The sequence below is a fragment of the Neolamprologus brichardi genome, chromosome 2 (genome assembly GCF_056152115.1).
Source record: "Neolamprologus brichardi isolate AB-2024 chromosome 2, ASM5615211v1, whole genome shotgun sequence".
In the NCBI taxonomy this organism is placed as follows: Eukaryota; Metazoa; Chordata; class Actinopteri; order Cichliformes; family Cichlidae; genus Neolamprologus; species Neolamprologus brichardi.
Window position 1 is genome coordinate 18,180,733 of NC_142105.1, and position 21,420 is coordinate 18,202,152.

Here is a 21,420-nt window from a genome sequence, read left to right on the forward strand (position 1 = left end):
ATTCTAGAAGCAGCATAACATCATAACCACCTGCCTATTATTGTGGAGGTCCCCCTTTTCTGCCAAAACAGCCCTGATCCATTGAAACATGGACTCCACTTGGTCCCTGAAACTGTGCCGTGATATCTGGCATCAAAATGTTAACCACAGATCTTTTTAGTCCTGTAAGCTGCGAGGCGGGGACTCAATGAATCAGACTTGTTTGTCCAGTACATCCCACAGATGCTCAATTAGACTACAATCCTGGGAATTTGGAGACTCCGTCAAAACCCCAAACACATTGTTGTGCTCCTCAAAGCATTCCTGAACCATTTCTGTTTTGTGGCAGGACACATTATCTTGCTGAAAGAGACCACAGCCATCAGAAAATCCTGCTTGAATGGTCTTCAGAAATGACATGTACAGCCTTATGTAAGTTGTACGTGTCAAATTTACAGCCACATTGATGGAAGGGCCTGAGGTTTCCCAGCAGAACATTGCCAATTGTCCAGTTCTGATGCTCAAGTCCCCATTATTGGTGGATAGGGGTCAGTACGGGATCCTTGAATGGTCTGTGGCTATGCAACCCCATACCCACTGTGTATTCTGACATCTTTCTGTCAGAACCAGCATCAACTTTTTCAGCAATTTGAGCTACAGTAGAACGTCTGTTGGATTAAACCACATGGTCATCAGTGAGCTTTGGCATCCCATGACCCTGTCGATGGTTCACCTCTTTCGATAGATACTGACTGCTGCAGAATGAGAGCTGCAGTTTTGGAGATGGTCTGACCCCGCTGGACACTGTTACCACAGATTTGCATTGAAGGCCCTGTCACTAAGTTGTAATTCCATCTCCTCTTCTAATTTTTCTTATCTTAAACTTGATAATGCTCCATACAGATTGGAAATTGGATCCCTACTGTGACCAGTAGCTTTGAAGATTAGCCAGAGATTGTTGCATAAAAGTGTTTGCACAAGGACAAAAACAAGGCTCAGTAGCACCTTAAAGTGTTTTTGTACTGATGCACATTATTAAAATGACATGTTAGCAGATACTATTCTACTACTGTATAGGTCTGAAGAGCATGGCAGGTTCTTTGTGACTGCAGGTGTGTAGTATTATATCAGCTCACTCTTAAGACAGACTACATAACTTCTGATGGAGGAATAAAAGACACCTTTGGTTATTTCAGTCTACTAAGGGGCATTTGTCATCATACTCCAATTATGACTTCTGGCCAGTGTGGGTGGTATTCAGAGTTAACCATAATTAGAAGTAGGTTAAGGCTTGAATTTAAAGACTGTAGTTAAGGGATTGCCTTCTGCATGTTTTTGGATACAAGCCTACGTGGTATTATTAGCCTCACCTGAAGCCTATCAGCCGTATTTCCTGTAGGGTTGAAATAAAACTTGTGTGCTAAAAGGCATTTAGAGTGTGTGTGAGCAGGGATTAGCGGCGAGTGAGCCAGTCAGTGTCGATCTCAGTAGGTCGGCCAGTCTGGCCTGTGAACTCAATCCCGCACACAGACAGAAACGCAGGCTGACATGGGCCTGCACACCGCAGCAGACACAGACACGCTGACACACATGCAGAAACAGACGTTCTGACATATATGCAAACCAGGACACGGGCAGAATATTATGCAAGCACGTGGACATATGCTTACTTTGCCCGGACACACACACACACACAGTAGTGGGAGATTCTCTTGCTCTTTCTCACCTTGAACTGTCATTGGGTGCCTCTAAATAGGCCAATAGTCAACCCCAGTGCAGACCGTCTGGACGTTGGATTGCCTGCTCATTTAGGACACACAATTATCCTCAAAGTCACCTCTTCAGACTTTTAAACAACGTCTTGCTCGGATAGAGAGATAGCTGGATATTTGCAGGATGGCTGCCAAGTCTGCACTTTGAGAGTTTCTAAAAGAGTCACTGTTCATTTGTTGACAGTGAAAATATATTATGAGGTATTGGATCATTTGGGAAAGAATGCATAAACACAGACTAATGATAGGCATGAGAGGACCGCTTGTAGCAAACGTCTTTAATCTGATTTGATCTTGGAAATGTGAAGTTGAGGTACTGGATGTACTGAGACTTGTGACTATGAAAATAACATTTTTGATTTTTTTTCTTCTCAAAATGTTTTCCTAAGAAGAGAAATGACTTTTCAGTGGGTCTGTTTGTTGGTTAAAGATAGAATTGTGTTTGTAAGGATGAATTTGTGGTCTTTTTTTTAAAATTAGAAATCAGATGGGATTGTTAAGAACAGCCTTGTCATAAAGAATATTCCCATCAAAATACTAAAAACATAACATCTGTATAGTATTTATTATTAACTGTAATTATTAAAGATGCTCTGTGTAGATCTTTTAATGGGACCTGTTATGCTCATTGTCAACTCCACATTTCTATTCAGTTCATCCACTCTTTGAAACAAGCCACTCTAGCTCCTCCCACTTTAAGCCAGCTTTCTTCTGATTGGCAGCCCCTCACAACCAGAAGTGTTGATGGGGCTACTGTGCTCAAAGCCAGAGCTGTCTGACTGAGGATATCTGCCCTCAGTGATGTCATACAGAGCCAAAAGATTTTTAAAAAGTTAATTAGTTGTGCACATGCTGACTTCATTATCTCAAACTTCAATATAATTCAATATTAGCATCCACCATCTTATTAGTATATATGTATACGGGGTGAAAGGGAAATTTAATCTCAATTTTTAACATTCATCACAGTGTGAGTTCATTCCCACAGGGTGTAACCGTCTACATGGTGTTAGGGCTCAGAGTGAGTGTAACAGTCACTCACCAGTTCCACTACGCAGCATATTTGCCTTCATTAAACTTTGTCTGTTTTAAGTTTTCACTCACCGGAGGAGATCGAGCAGGCGAGCAACTACTGGGTTTCCCTGTAGTTGCAAAGGCAACTACAGGGAAACCCAACAGGACTTCCAACAAAAGGCCTAAAAATAGCATCAGCACTGAAAATGATACAGAGGCATTCAAGGAGATGAGCTTAAACGTACAAGTTTTCATTTAGCTCGCCAATGGGATTAGTTTATCCCAACTGAAAAATAGTACATTACAAAGCATTTTTTCTTTATGTTGCTTAGACTTAACATCTGTTTTAATGTTGCCCTGAGGAGACAGCATGAAGTTCAGTCTGTAGGTCTGTTAAGCAGAGCATCACGCTAAACTTTGTGTTAGCATCGTGATCCCGATCAATCCAGCAACTCATTCGTTTTATAGTCTAATATGAAGTTAAATGATCAAACTTACAAAGCTAAAGCAACTCCACATGTTACATCACGCATAATATTTTAGCCTAAATGCTTTGCTGCAAGCAGCAAACTTTAAAGACACGCCCACTCAGAACAACACCAAATTAACAGAAAAGCACAGACTAAAGCTGTACTTTCCTTCCTTCTGTGTTTCTTGATCGTGTTTAGTAATATTTTGTTTCCTTTTATAATACTTTCAAATTGGGACTACCTTATTATTCCCTCACCATACATTTGTTCACTTACATTCAAGTTGTCATTGAAAGAATAGAAATAAGTAGAGTGAAATGATACCGAGTTCCACTTAATCTACAAAATAGCTGCAGTTAATCAAAAACATCAGTTTAATTCACGTAAAAAGATGTCACAAGAACACATAAGATTTCTTTGTAATACATTTCAATGACTTTCAGCATTTGAAGTTTACAGTTTCTCATCTAACTCTTATTTCTGTGACACAGTTTGAATCTGAACAGATCAAACATTCCTTACAAATTTAGTGATGGACAGATGTTATTACAGAAATGTGGTTCAACAGTGAGAAAAAAAACCCTCAATGTTATTTTGGAAAACAAACACATAACAAGACAAACTTTTAGTTAAAAGAAAGTTACTTTTTACACTTATGGTTGCGCTTTTAGCCAAAAGACTTCTAAATCATTTCTTTGACCTCTTGTCACATCGAGTCCCAGAGGTGAGGGAACAAAACGTTCTGCTTCAAAGAGGAGCGTGTATCACATGACCAGCGTGCACGAGCGCCCACTTGACTTTTTTTGTATTTTGGCACAGGTGTGGGATCGCAGGACTTTCAAATGTGACACAAACATCAAAGACTAATGCACAACGAGATCAAAAAACTTTATAGATTTTTAAATACACGGTAGGAGGTGAAGTGCTTGTCTCGAGTATGTTGGATGCCAACACCATCAGAGCATAAGATAATGACGTGCAGAGCGTTATCTTGCATAACATCGTATGGAAAAATGTAGAAAAGCTCCACTGAGTTTTAAAAACTGAGCAGAGATGAGTTAGCATAAACATCAGCTCCGGATGGTGTATTAGTTTTGGATCTTAAGAATGCTCCTCTTCTCCAGATCATTCATCTCTTTAAGAATCAAAGCAATGTTGTAACGAAGCTCCTGGAATTTAGACACAGGTACCTGGAAAAGACCACAGAACATGTAGCACACCCACAAAGTGTTCAGCATTAAAAATAACCACATAGCCACATTCCACAGCTGTTTACTGTGTGTGTGAATGTCTAAAAATGCAAGAAATAGTCATTAAGGTCATTAAAAACCTGAATTTCTACCTAAAGGATGTAGATGGACTCCTTGCAAAATGCTGTGCTCTAATACTTAAGCCCAGAGTTTCATTTGCTGCCTCCCTAATTTCTGTCCCTGTCATCCCTGTGTTTAAGTCTCAAGCTGCGTGTGAGTCACCATCTGTTTGCAGTGGTCAGACTGCAAACAGACACAAGTGCTAATTAAGAAGAGTGTGCTGAAGGAGGAAGAAGTCATCTCGTCTGTTTGCTATTCATCCTCCCTTCACTTCCAGAGAAGCATGCGTCAGGTGGAGATGAGCTGCACCCATAAAGAAAAACTGCACATCGAATGTTGCTGCTGCTTATCTTCTAATTCTGCTGTAATCTGATTACGTAATCGCTGCACATCCGTAGTAGGTGTCCTCGTCCCTGCTTCTGCTCCGACCACACTGGTAGTCAGCTTTGAAAGCAGTTGTGGATTCTAGTTTGTCATTTTGAAGCTGATGCGGAGTATGGCGCCTCCTGCTGAATAAGACGTACTATAGCATTACACCGTGGCAGTTAGGCTGCCGCACATCCTGGTGGAGTCCATCTATTTATTCTTCATTTTTTCCTGTTTTAAAAGTGACACTTTTGCATTTATGTGAATGGATATCAGGCTTTTTTACTGTAGTTTTTTTTTTCTGTAAGCTGATAAAAGAAAAAAAATAAGACTCAGAAATGCAACTGTTTTTTTAGCATCTAACAAAACAATATTTGTAATAAGCACAAGCAAGCTGACTAGCACAGAAATAACACTGCAAACGTATCAGGGGCACTTGGTCAAGGACGGCTTGTAGGTTAGACTGCCATTAATAAACGTTACTTCCTCTGTAATCCTGTTATGCAATAACTGAAACAGACCTACATTAGCCCACTGGCTTACAACCAACATGTTTAACACTCTGCTGTGATAATCCAGGAATAACTACTACAGTGCACAACCATCATCAGTCATGTGGAGAAAAAAATCCATATGATGTTAACAGGTTTCTCAAAAGAAAATCATTCAATGGTTAGCTCATGGGAATGAACTCATTTCCAATGCATACTTTAAGTGTAGCTTTGCATGATTTACATTTAAAAGTAATCTTTATTTATCTGTGTACTAGGACTTTGTGCAACCCAGTTCCCCTCCACTGTCTGGCACAGGGTCTCCCCCATTTCAGGCCACCCTCTCGTTTAACTGATATTCTGGCTTCACCTTCATCCACCTTTAGCAGTAGGCGTGTGGGGCTGTTGTGCTCACAGCCAGAACTGTGTCTGAAATGACCATATTAAGGATCTCCTCGCTCACTGACATTAAGAGCCAACTGCAGTCCCTTGAAAAACCAAGTACATCCCATGATTCACCCTCGGGAACAACCACTTAAAGTTTTTTTTTTTGGGGGGGTGTGGGGGTGGGGGGGTGTGTGTGTGTGAATTTATCTATTTCAGCCCACTCTTGACAACACTGCTTCAGTTCATTGAGGTCTGTGAGCATTTGTTAATTCACAGCACTCTTAAGATCCCACGGAAGCATTTCAGTCATGCTCAGGTCTGGATTTTGGCTGGACCATTGCAACACCTTGACTCGTTTCTTTGTAGTTGTTCTGTTGGAGATTTGCTAATGCATAAGACATTTTCATGAATTTAAAAGGTATTGTTAAATCCATCCATTTTCATAAATACTTAAAGACAGCCGCTCATACTCATAATTATCCCTACAACGAAATTAGTACTACCACTTAACCTAACAAGCATGTCAGTGCTAAGAGAGAATCCATGCAGGCACTTTGTCTTGCCAACATCTGGATGAGTATAGAGGCGAGGAAACCGTCAACGTCTTTTGAACAACTATTACTTTCAACGAGACTCTTAAAAGCCAAAAGACAAAGAGAAAAAACCCCTCTGAACTGTGGTTTTATGCACAGAAATTTGGCATGTAGATCTATACTGTGGTACTGGTATCGTCATTAAAAGTAAATAAAATGAGAATAAGAAGGGGACTGTGGGTCAGAATGTATTGTGTGTACAATCAGGAACAGGTTACTTGTTTAAATACCTCAAAGCGTTGAAACCTCCCATCTGAAAGTTTCATCTGCATGAGAACAGAAGGCTGGAGCGCTCGGGCTAAAGAGCTGTTTCGACACAAAAAAGCAAAAACATCATCACAAAGTCTAAAGAGTAAGACTTTAAAATGAGTGCAGTAGAATTTTTTGTAATCTTTCATTAAACCCTTCTTCCTGACTTATTTCTATAGTGCAAATAAGAGACGGTGGTAAGAGATGGTATTGTTCCAGGAAAGCTTTAAAACACTGTGTTAGTAGCCAGTTAACCATTAACAAAGATTTCTTGCACATATTGCCAATGTAAACAGTTTTTGCAGTTCGTTTAGTATGTTACCTTGTAGAAATGGCAACATCCACTCTCCATTTCAATTCTTCAAGTGTGGGGAGATGAGGATCCTTCTGAGAGGCGGCCGCTTCTAGAGCTGCACGGCTGAAAACACAAACAGCACAGAAAATAGAACCTGATTGTAGCACTGCTCTGAGATACCAATCCTGGACATGCCTGAGGTTGTAAAATCAACATACCGATTTCCAAAAACCACACTGGAAAAATCTGTGATGAAGTCTTCGGGTATTCTAATAAAAGAAGAAAAAACACAACAGAAATAACCTCTTCAGAATCTGGGGGGTGGGGGTGCGGAGATAATAAATGAAAACAAAGAGAGGTGTGGAAAAAATGATTCCCTCACCTTAGTTCCTTCAGATCTTCCTTAAAGATCTAATCAATGCCCCATCAGGCACCACAGAAGAGGAATGAAGATGTTAGTTAAGAAGTCTGTTTCAGTGAATATAATTTCCAGTGCTTTAGCATCAGCTCACCTCCTGTTTAAGTAACGCTGTGGGGATGCGGATGGCCTCAGACAGCAGTCTGTGGATCCCAGCTACGATGTGACAGAGCCTCTCCTGCGGGATGACACTGCTCTCTGCTATGGACTTCATCCCCTCTGTGCAGTCCTTCCCCTCCAGGGCACTGACCACAGCTGGACAGGGAATCATTCACAGTCACATTAAATGCACTTATCCGGCATCTTCAACTGCTAACACTTGGTCCGAATATCAGCAGAAGATCTTATCACGACATAACATCCTGGGAGGCTGAGGAGGTCACAGCTCTACTGTGGATACTGTTATAGGTCCAGTTTCACAATAAACTTCACCAAAAGGCGTTCAGTTTTATTGTTTCATGCCCAGGGTACGTATTCGAATAGACACAATATAATACAATTATTTAGTTCTTGCTATTTTTTTCTGTTTAAGACTTTATTTACCTTTCAGTATTTTTCGGAACAACTCTTGGTCCACATCCTTCAAGTTTTTTGACAATGACTCGACTTCCGGTGGTATTCTGCCTCCCATGAAGCTCAAAGAGTCCTTTGAATGGCTGGAAGACATGCCTCAGTGTTCACTAACATACAGAATTAACAGATAAAAAGATGAGAAATTAGTGTTAGAGAGGGGTTTGTCTAGCTAGTTTTGTATTTGTGCGGCAGCTTCCGCCTTCATGTCACATGACTCTCATTCCGCGGAGTCTCGCGGTGAGAGCTTAGCTCGTCGTTTAGAGGAAAACGGATTTGCAAATGGAGGTGATAGAAGTGGTCTCTTTTTGAACAACCAAAAGGTAGGATTTTTAATATCGATAGCTTCTTAGTTACAGCTTAGACCTGTTCACATAGCGTTCACACATGGCATTTGTTGGGAAATGGGAGTTTCAGATCGTTTTGTGTATTAGCAAACGCTACATAGATATTTCGGAGGATTAGCAGCAAGCTAAGGATGTTAGCTTGTGTTGTGATGTCAGAGGCTTATGCTCGCGTTTTCTAAACACGATACTGTTTATGTAAGTTCTACTCAAGCTAATGGAGCTGGCTTTATCAAAGATTTTATATATGTGTGCGAGCGCGCGCGCGCTTTTAACGCGTGGGGTTATGTTTACCGTAACTTGAAGTATTCAGGCTGTTTACCAGTTACTTTAAGTCTAAGCTGTGCCAAATAACAGAGCCAGCAGCTGATTATGAGCTTTATTATCAGCACAGTTGCTAAGTAAAAAGCATTCATAGTAGGTAGCCTAACTATTTTTTTCATTAAAGTAACTCGGTAGATGTTTCTTCTTACTGATGCTTGGACGAAAAACAGGTTTTCACCATTAGTGACTTTTTTTTTAGTATCCGAGTTAGATTTATTGACCAAGTACATGTACACATATACAAGGGACAGACGTCCGTTTTTTTTCTTTGATCCCAGTATAAACAGAATAGACATGCACAGTATAAACAATAAAAAACGTGTGCAGTGGTGCAAAGATGTTAGAATAAATTATAGAATAATTTATTAATTCGAGAGATGAACCAGTATCACATCACAATTTGGCAAAGAAACAATTTTAAATTGTATCTTCAGGCACTTTGTTACTAGCAGCCTATTACAAAAACATGAGCAAAACGCTAGTCAAAAACCTGGCATATCTGGCAGTGTTTTAAGTAGAGATGGCGCGATACCACTTTTTTTTTTTATGTCCGATACCGATATCATAAATTTGGATATCTGCCGATACCGATATGAATCCGATATAGTGTGCTTTTTAATCAATAAAACAGTTTTTTAAATATCTTGCTGCATAGTTCATACTCAAGTTTCAAAAAACAAAAAACCCCCTCTAAAGCTATTCTGTTACACATGTATGCAAAAAATTCACTGCACCCAAAATATTTCATAGTTCAGCAGTACTGATCAATTTAATAAACTTAAATCCTCCATCCTTCCTATTCTGGTATTTAGCAGAAATATTAAGCAACCTAACTAACAAGGTTGCCAACTCCCAGTAAAAAAAAGAAAAGAAAAAAAAGAGACTTAATAGTTATTATATAAATAGTGGACTTCTATACATTTTACATCGGATTAAAACTTTGGGTGTAAGATTCAGATAATTATTTATTAAAAGCTAGACATTTTAAATGAGAATAAGAAAGAAAGGTATTTCTTTGTGCCCCCCTTTTCCCTGATTCGTCGAAGACGTCATTAATAAAAATATGTTGACGCAGAATTTTATCGTTGACGCGTCATATGCGAAAACGATGGCTGTATCCCAATTCATGATCTGCAGCCTTAAAGGCCGCATTTTAAGGCTGATTACGTCACAGCGATGCGACAAAGGCTGTCCTAATTTGAAGGCTGCTCGAAATGCGGCCCTCAAATGCATCCTTCATTTCCCTGAATTTTAAGGACGCGGCGGTGTCGCTACCCGATCCGTACCGGAAACCCGATCGGTACCCCACATGCGCAAATCTTACGTCACTTCCTCTCTTTGCCAACATTGCGACATTCAGTATATTTGAATGATACGGTTAGCGCCCAGTTAGCTTCTAGCATTTCTCAACAACTCTGCCTCCTTTTCGACTTCCGGGACATTTAAACTATCGATAATCCATATACAAACAAATTTACGCTTTTCTCCTCAACAGAGAGCGTTCCCCGAACAACAGCGCCGTAAAATAAGAAGAATGGCGCCTAATTACAGAGTTAATAATACAGACTTTGTAATATGTCACGTGAAGATTCAGCAGCCAGATGAAGTGTTTACTGGCAATTGACAGTGATAGCGGACATCATCATCACTATTCCAATCAATCCTCTCCACACAGACAAGCATAAACACACTCGACTATCTCTAAATCAAATTTAACACACGTTTGTAATGATGCTAATTCAGTTTACAATAGGGTTCATTCGCTCAGTCAGCAGGTGGCAGTATCCTCGAACACTGGGGTGTAAACTGCCATTAAACGAACAGAAGAAGAAGAAAACCCCTGCACATGCGCGGTACGGATTGGGTAGACCCGATTTGTACGGTCCGACTTTGCACATGCGCAGTAAGGATCGGGGAGTCCCGATCCGTAACTATCTTTTTATTTTTCGTTTTTGTCTACATTGTACTGAAATGCTTCATTATTGCAAACATTTTAAGAGATACTTATTATTCTAAACATTTTAACAGATACTCTGACCCATAACTATCGTAAAACGCTACGACCGGAAGTAGACACCTTTTGCGCATGCGGGGTACCGATCGGGTTTCTGGTACGGATCGGGTAGTGACAAGGCGGTGTAGACTTCGTGGCCCAACATATCCCAGAATGCATAGCGCGGCGGTAGGTGTGGATAATTTTGCCGAAAAAAAATGGATGGATGAGGGGCGCCGAAGAGTAACATAGTAAACTAAGTACTGAATATTATGTCACTTATTTATGTGCAAATGTTTAATAACGGGGAACATTAAAACATTACTGTTGGCCACATGTCGGCAAAGTTATGTGACTTTAGTGATGTTTGTACTTACTTGGTTTTAAAGCCTTTACTTTAAAATATACGCCGTTCAATAGCTGACCTTAATCAGAGAATGATCAAAGCTCATGTAGAAACAAACAAACAAATGAACAAAAGATTTTCTCCTTCATTTCTGTCAAACAAAGCTGTATGAAACGTTTCCAGCTGTTAGTATCATGGTTGCTAGGCAATCTGGGCAGCGCAACGGAGGCTAGACCGTCCCATTTCACAAGCCTCGCACTTCCGGCCTTAGCGGTTTTTAAGTATGCGGCCCTTGAGGATCGTTGAGGCTGCGTATTTTAAGGCTGCAGACCCTGAATTGGGATACAGCCGATGTAAACTTGTTTTTGTAACTGCAATACACTACAGGAAGTTATGGGGGCAGTATCGCTTATATGGTCTGGCCAGACTGCACGAAGAAGAACGTAGCCGCGATCTGCAAAACAAGTACCTGTCGGAAGCTTCTAAGAATAATTCTTGTGAAGCCAACACCATTTCAGTTTTGTTAGTTAATGAGTGAAATACGACAATAAAACATTAAACAGGAGTAACTACACTGTCTCTTAGTTTATTAATATTAGCTGTTATTCTGAATTGTACACACCTTCCACCTAACGTTAGGTAGTTAATCTAGGTTTGTGTATTTTTGATGAATGCAGTTCCCCCCCCTCCCCATAAACTACATAGCGAAGAAGTCAAAGAGAATTTTTGCTAATATTGGGGTTCGGGCCAGCATTGTGTTTATGTAAACAGTGGCATCAACAGTTGTGTTCACAAACAAGCCTTATGAAGGTTAACACATGTACAGTCCAGCATAACGACCTTGCATAATGTATTTATTTGAAGGTGTGTTGAAACATAGCCCTGCCTATTTATTACTTGCCTCCTTTATTTCAGATACAGATTTACCATGTCTGAATCTTTGTATGAGAAGTTTTTGGCCCCGGAGGAGCCTTTCCCTCTCCTCTCCCAAAGGGCCAACCTGAGTGATGTGGGAACTCTGGATGTCAGCGATTTTGGCTGTCAGCTATCATCGTGTCATCGAACGGATCCTCTGCATCGCTTTCACAGTAACAGGCAAGTACAGAATGACTGTATTTGTGTTTGTACATGTATCTACTGTGCCTGTATACCCCTATTTTGGAGCTCTGTAGTGGTGTGTAGCCTACAATGCTGAGGATACAGACCTGAATGACATCCCTATTGCCTTTAACACTCTTGAGTTCAATTCGATTCAGTTTTATTTATACAGCACCAAATCACAACAGCAGTCCCCTCAAAGTGCTGCTACTGTAAAGTGCCTATTGTTAGCCCTCTATCTGTGTAAGAAGAGGAAATTCTAAGTGGCTTGCTAAGCTAGCAGTCAGTCTTGTTGCTGGGGGACTGGAGGAATCCCAGCAGTGAGAGGTTTCAGATTTTCACATCTTATATTTACACCTCAGTTTTTTTAAAAAACTACAAAAACCCTTAAAGAGTAGACACAGGATCTTTAATGTTACTGTGTAACATTTATGGGATTTCAGTAGAGTTTGGTAAATTACCACTCTTGGTGGTGCAAAGTAATCCTTGGCTGATAGATGAAGTATCTGTTAGTTGTCGCTCTTTTGGGACTATCCAGATTCTTTTCTAAAGGAAGTAAATGCATCAGATAAACTCTGTGTGCCACAGATATGCATGAGTGGTATGCCCTGTAAATGCAGAAGAACTTTAAATTGGAACATCCTGTTGCCTGTTTCCAGTCTGCTTGGCAAATTGGAAGAGTTTTGTAACCGTATGTGGAAAGTTACAGATTATACTCCTCTGCAGCCAAAATGCTTCCACATAACTGCAGTCAAACCTGACTCATTTACTAATGCTAAACTTGTTTAAATTATTCTAATTGTTAAATTTGGAGTAGGTGCTAATTTTCTGACAGCACCTCTTCATAAACTACAGAGTTCACACATTTTTTATGAAATTTGCTGATATGAAGCATAAAATGCAATTTTCAGATTTCACATCATATGATGTTGTCTTGGATTAGACACATTCCCAGTAACAGGAATTCTATAATGCTGCAAAGTCAAGTTAAATATTTTTTATGCATATTAAAAATTCACACAAGTAATATATTTTTTATTTGCATTTCATTCGCAATATGCCATTGAAAGTAATGTGACTCATATAATGTGCACCAGTAAAATGTGTATAGCCTTTACATTTCCTCTACTGCTGTCCTGAATTGTTAAATGATGGAATGAGTCAATAGTCAGACATGTAGACATGTCATAAAACCAGAATGTCTACATATCATGACCTGCGCTCCATGTCAAAACTGATTCATGTGCTAGTGTGTTCTAGTACTAAAGTTGGAAAAGCACAAAAAACAGGATCAGTTGTGCGTCTTAACAATTTGGAGCCATTTATGCATCACATCTACAGCACAATACTTGTGATTTTTTTTTGTGCTTAAGAACACAGCAGCAGCACGTTCATTGCTCTTTGTATGGTTTATTTAGTGAGTCGCAAATGCACAACAGTGACGAGACACATCTAAAGTTTTACTGCTGTCCACTGCTTGGATGGTTAGTTCGGGGCTGGTGGGGCTGCTTTGAGTTTCACGTTAAGTCTTCTCTATAATAAAGAAAGGTGAAATATCATATGAAGTGACCATAAACAGATGAAAAGACATAAGCTAGCAGTTCATGATTAAAACTTATGTTAACAGTGTGCATAGGTATAAAATGTTAAACATAAAATATCTTGGAAATTGTAGCCAATCAATTATTTGAACTGTCATATTAGGATTTAGCAAATTAAACACAAACATAAGAAATAAAAGTGTTTTATCTCCAAATCAGACAGTAGCTGAAACATTGTTGCCAAGTGTTACAGCCTGAAACTGTGCAAAATAGTTTAATTATCACCTAGCAGTGGCTGCCAAGTGAACTGTTGGAGCAACGTTTTATTATCTTAATTTGAAGGCACAGACAAACAAAGGTCCAGCTGTTCTGTAATCCTCCCCAAATCCTTCATCTGTGCTTTTCTTTTACCTTACTGGTCTAAAAAAGAGAGAAGAGAACAACTTCTAGAAGTCACTTAAAAGATTCATTTTGATGTCCACTCTGTTCTCCTCAGGTGGAACCTTACTTCCTGTGGTACCAGTGTTGCCAGCTCTGAGTGTAGCGAGGAGCTCTTCTCCTCAGTCTCTGTGGGGGATCAAGACGACTGCTACTCCCTTCTGGATGACCAAGAACTCACATCGCTGGATTTGTTTCCTGAAGGCAGTGTTTGCAGTGACGTCTCCTCCTCTATCAGCACATACTGGGACTGGTCTGACAGTGAATTTGAGTGGCAGGTAGCTTATTAGTCGGTCTGATTTTTAATATTCTGTATGTGCTCATGTTTAGTAGGAGTTGTAAATCATTTGAACTTGTTGCTTTATCTGTATGAATGTGGAAAATGGCTTTCCTAAACAATCCTATCTTGTCATGTCCTAATCTAATTGTTTCCATTGTTGTTTTCCCAGTTACCAGGAAGTGACATTGCAAGTGGCAGTGATGTCCTCTCTGACATAATTCCAAGTGTGCCAAGTTCACCGTGTTTGTTTTCCAAGAGGAAGCCGAAGCCCCACCCTCATCGCAACCTGGATGAGCTGCCTTGGAGTGCCATGACCAACGATGAACAAGTAAACAAAACAAGCTCGTTTTTGTGCTGAGTGCTCAGAATTAGCATTAAAGCTAATGAGCCAGGTGTTTTCTGTCTTGCGTGGTTTTGTTTGTTGCAGTGTGTCGTCTATTATTTATTCATTTGTTTGTCTATTTTTTACCTGTAATACATTTCGATATACAGTCAGTTGAACTGGTGTGTTATTCCCCCATCCGGTCGTGCAGATGGCCCCGCCCCTCCCTGAGCCTTTTTCTGCTGAAGGTTTCTTCCTGTTAAAAGGGAGTTTTTCCTTCTCACTGTTGCCAAAGCGCTTGCTCATGCAGAGTTGTATGATAGTTGGGGTTTTCTTTGTATTATTGTAGCATCTTTACCGTACCCATCTTTATGTAAAGTGCCTTGAAGCAGCCAACGTTGTGATTTGATGCCATTTAAATAGAGCTGAATTGAATTGAATTTCCACTTCTAGGTGGAGTACATTGAGTACCTGAGCCGGAAGGTCAGCACAGAGATGGGCCTGAGAGAGCAGCTCGACATCATCAAGATCATTGACCCCTGTGCTCAGATCTCTCCCACTGACAGCGAGTTCATCATCGAGCTCAACTGTCTCACCGATGAGAAGCTCAAACAGGTGAGCAGCAACAACAGCTTTGTAGCTGCTGCATATTGAGGAGCAGCGCTGTCGAGAGTTGTTCAGAAACTCCCCTTTTAATGGATCTGTGTGACGTCATCAGGTGCGTAACTACATCAGGGAGCACAGCCCCAGGCAGCGAGCCAGCAGCACCAGGGAGGGCTGGAAGAGGAGCAGCCACAGCAGTGCCAGTACAGGCGGCGTCAGCGGAGCCAGCAGCAGTAACGCCAGCATGGTCAGCTCTGCCAGCTCCTCCACTGGATCTACTGCCTCCAACTCTGTAGCAGGTACGATGCTGCCTGGTTTGACACCGCCACAGGAGTCTGTGCTTATGTTGGTACTTCCAGCTTTTGCCAAGATAAAATTGCTCCCCTGCATTCTGGTCTTGATGTTTCTAACAGTGTCTGTGCCTTGTGTTCCAGGGGGTACAGCCTCTGCCTGTAGTGGGAGCAGTGTTGCTAATATTAGCAGAGCTCACAGTGATGGAAATCTTTCCAGTGCTGCAGAACGCATACGAGACTCTAAAGTAAGAAAGATGAATGTTGAAAAATGAAAAACAGTTTTTATTTTCTTGGTAAATATTTTTGCTCTGCAGAGTCCGGGCCAATGGTTATAATATATATCTCTGAAACACTGGAAGAACAGTTGCAGTTGCCTTGATTGTTCTATACAGAAGGACATTTGGCGTTGTGTTAATAATTGTTACACATTTTCTGCCCTTGAAACTTGAGTGAGAGTTTTCTATAGATGAACGCTTGCTTGGAAGCCTTTCTTGGACTTATAACAGGTGACCAAGTTGTTATCAGCTCCAGTCTCCATCTTCTCTTTCCTCCGTCTGTCTCTCCCGGCGAGCTGCATGCACCGCTCCTCCCCTCACCCTCACACTGTGGTGTAGCAGCAGAGGAGACTGTGTGACTATAATACCTGAGCGCAGAGGTGGGCAATTAATTTACCCAAGGGCCCACGTGAGAAACTGGGACTCTTGTGGAGGATCACTACAGGCGTATGAGTGTGGAGACTCTCACTGTGAATCTAAGAAAGTGAAGACTGTGGTTGGTGTGATTATGAGAAACCACTCAGCATTTCAGAACTAGGCTTTTTTTTTTTATTTTTTATTTTTAAACAACCTCAGGAACTTTATCAGACAGCAGAGTTTACATTTCTTTAAACTGCTGTTAATTGCGACTTTAAATATTGACATCCACTGTGATCTAAAATGATTATGATCTAATGTGAACTGCTGAGGAAAAATAATTGATTCAGTGAGTTAATCAGTTTGGTGAACTTTGCTGTGCTGTGTTAGAATAGAGCTCATCGCTTGTGTGATCTTTGATTGTTTTTTCTTCAGACGCAAACACCGAAAGTCTCAGAGTGCAGTCTGAGTGTAATCAGGGGGCCCCATGATGGAGATCACACAGTAAAGAGAGAATTGATTCTCAATGGTTAGATTTTAGCCTGGATCAGCTGTAAGTTGGCTCGTTAGGATCGGTTAAGTCACAAGATGTAGGAAAGCATCACAAGACCAACAAGAATGTCTTTGCAGCCTTGTCTCTAAGCTTTGATCCTGAGGTGAATTGTGTGTTTTGTCTTGCGTTGTGTAACTGATAACATTTTCCAGTGCCAGTTCTGTTGCTATACTATGATTCCCACAGTTGTTCTCAACCAAAGAAAGTCTCAGTTCAGATCATTGGTATGTGCTTTGTCTCTAGCTTAAATATCTCTTTTATTGTTTGTGGAGTACACGTGAGCCTTTTCAGGATTAACAAATTGTAGAATAAGGTTCAGTTAACAAGAAAACTATTTGTAAACTGCAATCATAAAACAGAAATCAGCTTTTTTTGGGGACATATGAGAGAGCAGGTTGTAGCTGACAGATGGTGAAGCTGGTGAAGCAGTGGCTGGATGTTCACAACAACAGCTGTGAGAATGTGCTTACACAGTTTTAGATGAAATGCACTGATGGATTGTTGAGCTGTGAGATGCAAATTACTGAAAGGGTTGAAGTCGACTTGTTGCATCCCTTTCTACAAAATGCTGCCACACTGCTGACGTCTGCTCATATCAGAGCATTTAGACCCACGATTTATTTATTGTTATTATTAACTCCTCTCTCCACACACCGTCTCTTCCAGAAACGTTCAAAGCAGCGAAAGCTTCAGCAGAAAGCCCTCCGCAAGCGACAGCTCAAAGAGCAGCGGCAGGCCCGAAAGGAGCGACTGAGCGGGCTGTTTCTGAACGAGGAGGTGCTGTCGCTACGGGTGACGGAGGAGGACGATCACGGAGACGACCTGGACATACTGATGTGACACCAGTGAATCAATCAGTGCTCCCTCTACGCCTGCTTTCACTCCACCTAGTCACTAGCATAGAGCTTATAGAACGTGCTAATCCACATCGCTGCATGCGTTAGCTCCGCATATGCTAACATGCTTAGAATGCTTTTTGTAAGAACAATGTGATGGCCAGTAATAGCTTCTTGCAGCATATAACTTAGCTCGACATATTGTTTGCTAATACTAGTGTTACCTGCTGGTGTGTAAATTGCTAAGTGCTGCAGTCACTACTGCTCTAGTTAATGTAGCAGTGATAAAGCGCTGCTAATGCTTTAATAACCACAGTCTCTCCTGCTTACAGCCAGAGGTTAGCGCTGCAGCTCCTTAGAAGTTTGCAAATGAATTCACACTACTAATGATGATTATGGCATCTTAATGCAGGTAATAAGAGGTTTGCTTATAGATGCTGTAAGAGGATATATTCACTACTACCTGTACAACCATGTCTGGCAGAAGGACAGATCAGACGAGAGAGGTGGACTTTGGCTACATTTGCTTCAGTGGGAGCGATGGCAAAGGCTTTATTCCCCACAGGGAGCTGGATCCAAGCTTTGGAGGATGATGTAATTTGATCAAATATGTTCATAATCAGCAGGATGAATTGGTCTCGTCAGATTTAAAGTGCTCATACTTTTCTCCTTAACAACCTCCCAATTTCATTTTGGTTTTTTACAAGAAAAAGCATTTTAATGTTCAAAAACTTTCATTATGTTTCCTCTGACCTTCTCCTATCTCTTTAAGGCGCCCCCCTGTGGCGTTTCGCAGTATTACGATTTAGACTCGGCTCCGTCTGCATCCTACCATTGAAGCTAATGTTAAAGTTAGCCATGTATGCGACACATTCTTTCACTTTTAAGTTCCTCTTAAATAGAAATATGGCCCAAATCCTGGAACAGCCGCAGTCTTGTGTGAAATAAGTTGGATATCTTTGCTACTGGAACATCAGGATTTTCAGCAGTGCTCAGCTGAAAGATTCAGCTGGTTCACATTAGACTTTAATGTGCTCTATGGATTTTTTTGGTTGTATTTAATGCTGCTTGGTGGAGCATTATATCGTTGTGTAACTGGAGTGAAGATTGGACTATAAACTAATCCTTTAAGGCAGCTGAGCAGCATTTTTCCTGGACTTTGATCCTTTATAGATTTGAATAAAAGAAGGCAGATAACAGGCTAAAAGATGCAGAGATCCTTTAAGCATATTATGGGCAGTTTAACATATCTGTAAACTTACTGTAAATATAATCCCTCTCACACTGTGTTGACACATTCTTGATGCTGAATGAACTGCACATCGATGCACCCATTGTTGTCTTTAGGGGAAAACATGAATCCAAACTACGATGGTTTAGGTGTGGAAAGTGCAGCGAGCTGGTCTGTCTTTCTCTCTGCTGAGCTTTGTGGTCCCATTTCACTTTTAAGGCTTAGAGGGAGCACTGAAACACTGCATGTTTCAATCGTCACCCACAGCGAATCCCCGCGTGGACCAGAAACTAACAACTTGCATCATCGTTTGCAAACACCTGTTGAAATAGCTTACCTGTGTTGTAAATAAGCGATCGGTACCATCATATCTACTGCTTGTTTTCAAGGTTTCCTCGGTGATAACGTTTCTTTCCTTTTGGGTGTGTATGTAAATGATGGACATGGCAAACTAACTGGTCATTGGGGCTTGAATGCGTTGCTAGGTTGCCGCCGATCCCTTCAGATATTTTCAGTCATATTTTGATGTGTTTTGTTGTTTTCATCACTTTTATTTGGTCTTTTTTTTGTTTTCTTAAACTCCTACTTGAATGTTTGACCCTCATTGTTTGTTTGAGTGATTTTGGGAATTGTGGACGTTTTATAGGATTTTAAAGACCACACTTTGCTCAGTGGCTGGTATGGTTTTGGAGCTATTCTTCAGCTTCTTATTTGAGCCGTCAACGTCGTTTCCAGAGATGAGCTCACTTTGCTCTGAAGATTCAAATCCCAGACAAAGTGCTGATGAAGCAGGACAGCGTTCTGTGGAACTACCGGGATGTTTTCGTTTTGCTCAGTTTTTTCTTTTTCTTGTTAACTTGTAGGAAAGATTTTTTTTCCACAGCTTCTCGGCTGTAACCTGATGAACCACTACAACTGTCGGCCTAAAAGCTGCCGTTTCTGATACTTGATGTGGACTGAGCCGTGGCTCTTGTTTCTGTCTTGTGTATAAAATAATTACAGCAGTCATGTCGGAGGAAAAACAGCTTTGTGTATTCTGTAGCAATGAATTAGTAAAACTCTATTTTGAAAAATAACATAATTTTGAAATAAAAATAAAATAAAATAAGTGATGCAACAGAGTAACTTCAGCAGATAAAATGCCGTTAACTGCTGAAAAACTTACAAACCTACACAGGATGTTTTGAAAGGGAAGCCCACTGTGGTGGTGTTATATTATATTACACAGCTGAAAATGTTTTCATTGGCTACTAAAGCAAAGAGTGGATTTACATACGTTAACTCCTGATTAACAAATTATTCTGGAACAGTGTTATTGTGTTTGAATAACAGAGGGTTGAAGGGAGACTGAGGAGTTCACTCGACGCTTCCTGTTTATTGTGAACTCGACAAATAAACATTCAGTGTTGCATCTTTTCTACACGTGTGCTTATTTTGACTTGCAACTTCTGTAGAGGAGAGCATGACTCATTAAGTTATTCATCAGTTTGCAAATTCCAAGCACTTTTTATTGAGCGCTAAATCACTGATTTTTATTTTCCACAATAATTAACAAAGAAAAGCACACTTTGGCTTTTCACAGCTCATCAGCTGCTCCTTTGTGTAGTAAGTTCAGGGTGGAGATTGAGATCTTTTGGAGGGAATCCCATCAAGAAGAGGGATCAATGGACTTACCTGTTTTGCCCGGCCCCAGAGCTCACTGGGAGAAAACCTCTGCATTAAATTTTAGTGCATATTTGTAATAAACAAATATACCTTTTAATTAGGTTATTCCAAATAAACAAGGATTTGTTATTCTGATCATGGTACAAAGTCAACCTATGAAAAGTTAAAAATGAAAACTAGTGTCTTTCAAATATTGTACGCTCAGACTGGATTTCATACAAGCAACAAATTTTTACCCCTCAGCCATGAAAGGCTCATGTTGTCACTCCGCCGGTGAGGTGGGTGTGTGGGAGACGTGGACACTCAAGTTTGTGAGAAGTTGCGAATGAGGCGTTTCAAATTAATACCATACCTGTATCTACTAAAAAAAATCTCCAATGACTTCAAATGTCAGTGATGTCAGGTCAAGGTCAGAGGTCAGGTTTTCTGAAGATGTTGTCAATGCGACGTCACATACCTTCTGTCATCTACAGATCTGTATGCCCTAAATGCCCTAAAGTACTTTTATGCTGATTGAACCATGTTTATGATGCTAAAATGAAATTTTACTAAGTTGGTGCAGTGCAGCAGATTGGTTTAATTTCAAATGGATAACTGATTTTACATGATTCAGTTAGATTTTATACATGTGAGATATATTAATCATCCCAGTTTACTTTGCATTTGTTTAACTCACTTAATGCTGCTGAGCAGCTTTTTCCAGAGGCTGAGCAGGTCTGCTAACATTGTTGCCATTGTTATTTGTCAGTCTGTATATCCTCAGTTCTTTTCCTTGCCTCCCCTCCGGCCAGTCTGAGTCTCTCCCACCAAAGATAGGAGCAGAGGAGGTGAGGAAGGAGGTCGGTCAGCATCACTGTAGTGATGAGAGATGTTTACTTTGGAGTCTCATTTCAAAGTGGTGTCAGTTAAAAGAAGTGCGGCACCTGGTATCTCTCATTGTTCCCTTTGAAAGGTTTACCATTCTGTAAAATGGAATGATATCCATTGGATTTTTGCCACACTTTCAA

General features: G+C 40.6%; 2 protein-coding genes across 2 annotated transcripts; one reads left to right on the plus strand and one right to left on the minus strand.

Annotated features, from left to right (window-relative positions):
• Positions 1–3,593: 3,593 nt before the first annotated feature.
• commd5 (COMM domain containing 5) lies at positions 3,594–8,132 on the minus strand. The gene is made up of 7 exons (XM_006781869.3): positions 7,888–8,132; positions 7,439–7,599; positions 7,309–7,337; positions 7,145–7,195; positions 6,954–7,049; positions 6,613–6,688; positions 3,594–4,425 (listed from the first exon to the last, which is right to left on the minus strand). The coding sequence occupies exons 1-7, from the start codon at positions 8,009–8,011 to the stop codon at positions 4,324–4,326; spliced, it is 639 nt and encodes a 212-aa protein (XP_006781932.1). The 5' UTR covers positions 8,012–8,132; the 3' UTR covers positions 3,594–4,323.
• Positions 8,091–20,165, plus strand: fam199x (family with sequence similarity 199, X-linked). Its single transcript, XM_006781868.3, has 8 exons — positions 8,091–8,237; positions 11,837–12,016; positions 14,057–14,276; positions 14,448–14,606; positions 15,054–15,215; positions 15,319–15,502; positions 15,638–15,741; positions 17,348–20,165. Exons 2-8 carry the CDS (start codon positions 11,850–11,852, stop codon positions 17,519–17,521), a joined length of 1,170 nt encoding a protein of 389 aa, XP_006781931.1. The 5' UTR covers positions 8,091–8,237; positions 11,837–11,849; the 3' UTR covers positions 17,522–20,165.
• Positions 20,166–21,420: the final 1,255 nt, after the last annotated feature.

Excerpts from the sequence above, each read along its gene's own strand:
- commd5 (XM_006781869.3), bottom strand. The coding sequence starts at position 8,011 with ATGTCTTCCAGCCATTCAAAGGACTCTTTGAGCTTCATGGGAGGCAGA. Across the intron at positions 7,338-7,438 it reads CAGCGTTACTTAAACAGGAG|ATCTTTAAGGAAGATCTGAA; the intron begins GTGAGCTGATGC and ends GGCATTGATTAG. Across the intron at positions 6,689-6,953 it reads GATGTTGCCATTTCTACAAG|CTCTTTAGCCCGAGCGCTCC; the intron begins GTAACATACTAA and ends GTGTCGAAACAG.
- fam199x (XM_006781868.3), top strand. The coding sequence starts at position 11,850 with ATGTCTGAATCTTTGTATGAGAAGTTTTTGGCCCCGGAGGAGCCTTTC. Across the intron at positions 14,607-15,053 it reads CCATGACCAACGATGAACAA|GTGGAGTACATTGAGTACCT; the intron begins GTAAACAAAACA and ends TTCCACTTCTAG. Across the intron at positions 15,503-15,637 it reads TGCCTCCAACTCTGTAGCAG|GGGGTACAGCCTCTGCCTGT; the intron begins GTACGATGCTGC and ends CTTGTGTTCCAG.